The sequence below is a fragment of the Procambarus clarkii genome, chromosome 50 (genome assembly GCF_040958095.1).
Source record: "Procambarus clarkii isolate CNS0578487 chromosome 50, FALCON_Pclarkii_2.0, whole genome shotgun sequence".
NCBI lineage: Eukaryota > Metazoa > Arthropoda > Malacostraca > Decapoda > Cambaridae > Procambarus > Procambarus clarkii.
Window position 1 is genome coordinate 11,136,548 of NC_091199.1, and position 7,500 is coordinate 11,144,047.

Consider the following 7,500-nt stretch of genomic DNA (forward strand, 5'->3'; position numbering starts at 1 on the left):
CCCTCTCAGGTTTTTGCCCCTCAAAAATTGCCGTCGTGAGGGGAAAAATTCCCGTCGTGAGGGGGAAAATTGCCGTCGTGAGGGGAAAAATTGCCGTCGTGAGGGGGAAAATTCCTGTCGTGAGGGGGAAAATTGCCGTCGTGAGGGGGAAAATTCCCGTCGTGAGGGGAAAAATTCCTGTCGTGAGGGGGAAAAATTGCCGTCGTGAGGGGGAAAATTCCCGTCGTGAGGGGGAAAATTCCTGTCGTGAGGGGGAAAAATTGCCGTCGTGAGGGGAAAAAAAATTCCGTCGTGAACGAAAAAATTCCCGTCGTGAGGGGAAAAAACTATTAAAAATGAACACTCTTTTGAGAGAAGAGAAGGTCGCGATGGGGAACAAAGAGGCTGCCAGATCTCCAGGAGATCAAGAAGACATCTCTCGGCGCTAATGACCAATGACAGGTGATTAACTTCACATTCTCCTTTTCAGCCTCTTCATATCTGTGGGGGGTGGGGGGTGGGGGGTGGGGAGGAGGGGAGGAGGGGAGGAGGGGAGGGGTTGTCAAGCAAACATGAAGATAATGGATCTAATTTTGGCTTTTATTCTTTATATATATATATATATATATATATATATATATATATATATATATATATATAAATATATATATATTTTTTTTTTTTTTTTTTTTTAACCTAGAAGGGGTACCACCTCTGGTGCAAGTGTAGGGACCCATAGCCTCGGAGAAGAAAATAAAGAGTACTCAGAGAAGACCTTGTGCATCCTCACTGAACACTTTGATATTTTCTTCTCCTACCACCCCTATTCTTTTGTTAAGTGTGTATATATATATATATATATATATATATATATATATATATATATATATATATATATATATATATATATATATATATATATATACAGTACATATATATATATATATATTTATTTACGCTGCTAATGCGTGTGATTGGTTCATCAGTTTGTTGATTGGTGACATATCCAGTTGTTTCTGGTGATTGGGGTGTGTTGTTATGCATTCTCATTGGTGATTGGTGGGCTTTCTGGACAGATTGATCTACTAGGTTGTTAGTGCTTGCGGTTCACAAAGAGTAGTGTAGGTCCCTGAACCCGCCTTATAGAGGAGCTAATTTCCAAGCCCTAATCTTCTCTACAACTCAACCTCTTCAACTGGTCGGTACAGCGACGTCCTCGCTTCTTGCAGGTCCGAGTTCAATCCCCCGAAGGTCGAAGCGGCTGTGCCCCATTCCTTCCCTCCGACCCTACCCCACATCCTCATCTCCCCAAGCACTTTCCCTTCATAATTACCTTACCCTTCCATTCCCATCACACTTAAAGGGAGAGTAAATTAGACTTCTCTTCCATTCAAGTTAATCTTGTTGTTTCTTAGCATAATAATATATATGGACAAGGAGCTGGGATAAGAGGATAAGGAACTGGGATATGAGGACAAGGAGCTGGGATATGAGGACAAGGAGCTGGGATATGAGGATAAGGAGCTGGGATACGAGGACAAGGAGCTGGGATATGAGGACAAGGAGCTGGGATATGAGGACAAGGAGCTGGGATATGAGGACAAGGAGCTGGGATATGAGAACAAGGAGATGGGATATGAGGACAAGGAGCTGGGATATGAGGACAAGGAGCTGGGATATGAGAACAGGGAGCTGGGATATGAGGACAAGGAGCTGGGATATGAGGACAAGGAGCTGGAATATGAGGACAAGGAGCTGGGATATGAGGACAAGGAGCTGGGATATGAGGACAAGGAGCTGGGATGAGGACAAGGAGCTGGGATATGAGGACAAGGAGCTGGGATATTAGGACAAGGAGCTGGGATATGAGGACAAGGAGCTGGAATATGAGGACAAGGAGCTGGGATATGAGGACATTGAGCTGGAATATGAGGACAAGGAGCTGGGATATGAGGACAAGGAGCTGGGATATGAGGACAAGGAGCTGGGATATGAGGACAATGAGGTGGGATATGAGGACAAGGAGCTGGGATATGAAGATAAGGAGCTGGGATATGAGGACAAGGAGCTGGGATATGAGGACAATGAGGTGGGATATGAGGACAAGGAGCTGGGATATGAAGATAAGGAGCTGGGATATGAGGACAAGGAACTGGGATATGAGGACAAGGAGCTGGGATATGAGGACAAGTACCTGGGATATGAGGACAATGAGCTGGGATATGAAGAAAAAGTAAAAGACCAGTGCCCAACCACTTTGAACCATAAGGGGATCGAACGTCAACTCTGCAAGCAGCGAGACTGTCGCTCTATCAACCACACCTAAGAACATGGCCGATATTGAACACATGTGTGCATGTTCAAAGCACAATCACCATTATGCGAAACAATACTTGTATCAAACTAGTATACTTCACATTATGAACACCAATATGATTATAAAATTGATGAAAATCTTACAAAATTATATTTAGGTAATTTGCATATTCAATTAGGATAGTTTAGTGAACTAGTACTGTCATTATTGTCAAAGATTGCCTTTAAAACAACAGGTCCAAGATTTCAATTTCAACAACAGTTCATTCATCTTTGAACAAGCAATTCCTACCAGTACACGAGCAATTCAAAGTCAGTTGTTAGTACATTAAAAAAAATCCGTTGATCTACATGCAGTCTGATTGGTTGTTTCAAATATTGAATCATTCGTTCAACTATTTACTTCCTATTTAAACTCTTATGCAGCTTTGAACAGGTCAGGAAGGAATGATTTTAAAAACAAATATTTGAATTTCTTTTAAAAGTTCGTTATACCGTTATTCCTACCTTTGAAGTTTGAAGTTAGCCGTTGACTGCTTTAGCCTGTTTGATAGATTAATTGATCATGATTACCGGAATATCCGTTAATTTTTAAGCTATCCCATTGGCTACTTTAAATGTTTAAGCTACGCCATTGGTTATTTTAAATTTTTAAGCTACGCCATTGGTTATTTTAAATTTTTAAGCTACGCCATTGGTTACTTTAAATATTTAAGCTACGCCATTGGCTACTTTAAATGTTTAAGCTACGCCATTGGCTACTTTAAATTTTTAAGCTACGCCATTGGCTACTTTAAATTTTTAAGCTACGCCATTGGTTACTTTAAATTTTTAAGCTACGCCATTGGTTAATTTAAATTTTTAAGCTACGCCATTGGCTACTTTAAATTTTTATGCTACGCCATTGGTTACTTTAAATATTTAAGCTACGCCATTGGTTAATTTAAATTTTTAAGCTACGACATTGGTTAATTTAGATTTTTTAAGCTACGCCATTGGCTAATTCAAATATCAGAGCATTTAATCTGGAACGCGAAAACACATATGTAAATTGACTAATTTTGCTGCCCACTTTAATATGCAAACTATCCCCACTTCACTTGTTCCATTGTTTGCTCTTCAGCATAATATGAATCAGCTGAATCACTTGCACATGATTGGTCACTCAGAATAATCACCTGAATCACTGGCACATGATTGGTCACTCAGAATAATCACCTGAATCACTGGCACATGATTGGTCACTCAGAATAATCACCTGAATCACTGGCACATGATTGGTCGTTCAAAATAATCACCTGAATCCCTGCCACCTGATTGGTTACTTAAAAGGTTAAATCATTTACAATCAAACCTGTGCCTTTTCATTTTTGGAAGTAAATAAAAGCCTTAACACAATGACTATCTTCAGCTTGTTTAATGGACTCTGGACTTGTTTAATGGACTCTGGACTTGTTTAATGGACTCTGGACTTGTTTGATGGACTCTGGACTTGTTTAATGAACTCTGGACTTGTTTAATGGACTCTAGACTTGTCTAATGGACTCTAGACTTATCTAATGGACTCTAGACTTGTCTAATGGACTCTAGACTTATCTAATGGGCTCTAGACTTATCTAATGGACTCTAGACATGTCTAATGGACTCTAGACATGTCTAATAGACTCTAGACTTGTCTAATGGACTCTAGACTTATCTAATGGGCACTAGACTTATCTAATGGACTCTAGACTTGTCTAATGGACTCTAGACTTATCTAATGGACTCTAGACTTGTCTAATGGACTCTAGACATGTCTAATGGACTCTAGACTTATCTAATGGACTCTAGACTTGTCTAATGGACTCGGAAAACGGGTGCTGAAACGGGAGTACATTCCCGTTGCCCACATATAGAAGATTAAGACTTCCTTTTTACAATGATTTAGTAAACAAGTGTTGAAGATGTGGACTAACTTTAGAAAGTATATGTGGGCATGCGGGCTGCCACAAGCAACAGCCTTCTTGATCAAATTATCACAAGGCAATGGGGAGGAGTACTAGTACTCTGGGAACTAGCTACATATATATACGCAAGGACACTCACTATAGTCTCTGATACTACCCACACTATCTTCATCATCCCTCTCCTTCATCACTACCACCACCACAATCACTCCTACCACCACCACAATCACCCCTACCACCATAACAATCACCCCTACCACCACCACAATCACTCCTACCACCACCACAATCACCCCTACCACCACCACAATCACCCCTACCACCACCACAATCACCCCTACCACCACTACCACCACCCCTACCACTACCACCACCACAATCACCCCTACCACCACTACAATCACCCCTACCACCACCACAATCACCCCTACCACCAACACAATCACCCCTACCACCACCACAATCACCCCTACCACCACTACCACCACCACAACCACCAACAGAATTCCTCAGAGGTTGAACAATTATGCTGAACAAGCACGTCTCAGGTTTGTTGACACTTGACAATTGAAGACACTTGACAAGTTTCAGGCCAAGTTTCTTGAGGTTCTGTGGAGGAGGAGGAAGTGCGTGATTCTCACAGACTAATATTATACAGGACCCCTTGTGGAGTGGAGACATTGTTCCATACGGCATTGTTAAGAATACTTGATGGGGTAATTAGTCTCTCTCTCTCTCTCTCTCTCTCCCTCTCTCTCCCTGTCTCTCTCTCTCTCTCTCTCTCTCTCTCTCTCTCTCTCTCTCTCTCTCTCTCTCTCTCTCTCTCTCTCTCTCTCTCCCTCTCTCTCTCTCCCTCTCTCTCTCTCTCTCCCTCTTTCTCTCTCTCTCTCTCTCTCTCTCTCTCTCTCTCTCTCTCTCTCTCTCTCTCTCTCTCTCTCTCTCTCTCTCTCTCTCTCTCCCTCTCTCTCTCTCCCTCTCTCTCCCTCCCTCTCTCTCCCTGTCTCTCCCTGTCTCTCTCTCTCTCTCTCTCTCTCTCTCTCTCTCTCTCTCTCTCTCTCTCTCTCTCTCTCTCTCTCTCTCTCTCTCTCTCTCTCTCTCTCCCTCTCTCTCTCTCCCTCTCTCTCCCTGTCTCTCTCTCTCTCTCTCTCTCTCTCTCTCTCTCTCTCTCTCTCTCTCTCTCTCTCTCTCTCTCTCTCTCTCTCTCACTCTCTCTCTCTCTCTCTCTCTCTGCTTTCTGACTTACGATCGGAACCTATAGATCTCTTAGAAACCTATAGATCTCTTAGAAACCTAGGAGGCCTAAAGGTTTAAATGATTTCCCATTTAGGCCAACTGTTAATGGCCTAACTCCCAGGATGCTATCCACAACAGTTTTCTAGGTCACGGGTATCCAAATCAACTGCCAGGTGAACAGAGGCATCAGGTCCAACGAGAAGAGGCCCAATCGTTTCTAAGCTGCCTGAGAATTGAACCCGAGCATGGGCTGTCAGCATTGGTGTGGGTTGAAAGCAATTTTGTGGGTTTTTGGCAAGAGGAGAAAAACCTATTGAGCTAAACCCAATGGTTTCCGGGCGCAGTTGTGGGTGTGGGTGATTGTAGGCGTGGGTGATTGTGGGCGTGGGTGATTGTGGGCGTGGGTGATTGTGGGCGTGGGTGATTGTAGGCGTGGGTGATTGTGGGCGTGGGTGATTGTGGGCGTGGGTGATTGTAGGCGTGGGTGATTGTCGGCGTGGGTGATTGTGGGTGTGGGTGATTGTGGGCGTGGGTGATTGTGGGCGTGGGTGATTGTGGGTGTGGGTGATTGTAGGCGTGGGTGATTGTGGGCGTGGGTGATTGTGGGCGTGGGTGATTGTGGGCGTGGGTGATTGTAGGCGTGGGTGATTGTGGGCGTGGGTGATTGTGGGCGTGGGTGATTGTGGGCGTGGGTGATTGTAGGCGTGGGTGATTGTGGGCGTGGGTGATTGTGGGCGTGGGTGATTGTGGGCGTGGGTGATTGTAGGCGTGGGTGATTGTGGGCGTGGGTGATTGTGGGCGTGGGTGATTGTGGGCGTGGGTGATTGTGGGCGTGGGTGATTGTAGGCGTGGGTGATTGTAGGCGTGGGTGATTGTGGGCGTGGGTGATGGTAGGCGTGGGTGATTGTGGGCGTGGGTGATTGTGGGCGTGGGTGATTGTGGGCGTGGGTGATTGTGGGCGTGGGTGATTGTGGGCGTGGGTGATTGTGGGCGTGGGTGATGGTAGGCGTGGGTGATTGTGGGCGTGGGTGATGGTAGGCGTGGGTGATTGTGGGCGTGGGTGATTGTGGGCGTGGGTGATTGTGGGCGTGGGTGACTGTGGGCGTGGGTGATTGTGGGCGTGGGTGATGGTAGGCGTGGGTGATTGTGGGCGTGGGTGATTGTGGGCGTGGGTGATTGTGGGCGTGGGTGATTGTGGGCGTGGGTGATTGTGGGCGTGGGTGATTGTGGGCGTGGGTGATTGTGGGCGTGGGTGATGGTAGGCGTGGGTGATTGTGGGCGTGGGTGATGGTAGGCGTGGGTGATTGTGGGCGTGGGTGATTGTGGGCGTGGGTGATTGTGGGCGTGGGTGATTGTGGGCGTGGGTGATTGTGGGCGTGGGTGATTGTGGGCGTGGGTGATGGTAGGCGTGGGTGATTGTGGGCGTGGGTGATTGTGGGCGTGGGTGATTGTGGGCGTGGGTGATTGTGGGCGTGGGTGATTGTGGGCGTGGGTGATTGTGGGCGTAGGTGATTGTGGGCGTGGGTGATTGTGGGCGTGGGTGATTGTGGGCGTGGGTGATTGTAGGCGTGGGTGATTGTGGGCGTGGGTGATTGTGGGCGTGGGTGATTGTGGGCGTGGGTGATTGTGGGCGTGGGTGATTGTGGGCGTGGGTGATTGTGGGCGTGGGTGATTGTGGGCGTAGGTGATTGTGGGCGTGGGTGATTGTGGGCGTGGGTGATTGTGGGCGTGGGTGATTGTGGGCGTGGGTGATTGTGGGCGTGGGTGATTGTGGGCGTGGGTGATTGTAGGCGTGGGTGATTGTAGGCGTGGGTGATTGTGGGCGTGGGTGATTGTGGGCGTGGGTGATTGTGGGCGTGGGTGATTGTGGGCGTGGGTGATTGTGGGCGTGGGTGATTGTGGGCGTGGGTGGGCGTAGGAGGAGAGAATAAGAGGAACGTGCTCAAGTGAGGAAAGGAGAGAGAGAGATGAGAGATTTTGAAGTGGTGTAGAAAAAGGGGAAAGAGACTGAGAGTGTGAAGAGGGT

The 7,500-nt window shown here is 46.5% G+C and overlaps 2 protein-coding genes across 8 annotated transcripts in view; one reads left to right on the plus strand and one right to left on the minus strand.

Moving 5' to 3' along the window:
- Window positions 1-7,500, plus strand: part of Cbp53E (Calbindin 53E) — a 237,925-nt gene that overhangs the window by 71,459 nt on the left and 158,966 nt on the right. The gene's annotated exons all lie outside the window — the stretch shown is intronic.
- The window catches only part of LOC123747931 (uncharacterized), a 129,140-nt gene that overhangs the window by 14,972 nt on the left and 106,668 nt on the right, over window positions 1-7,500 (minus strand). The window contains exon 3 of the mRNA XM_069303654.1: window positions 5,799-7,415. Within this exon, the coding sequence (XP_069159755.1) occupies window positions 5,799-7,415 (1,617 nt within the window). The remainder of the gene's footprint in view (window positions 1-5,798; window positions 7,416-7,500) is intronic.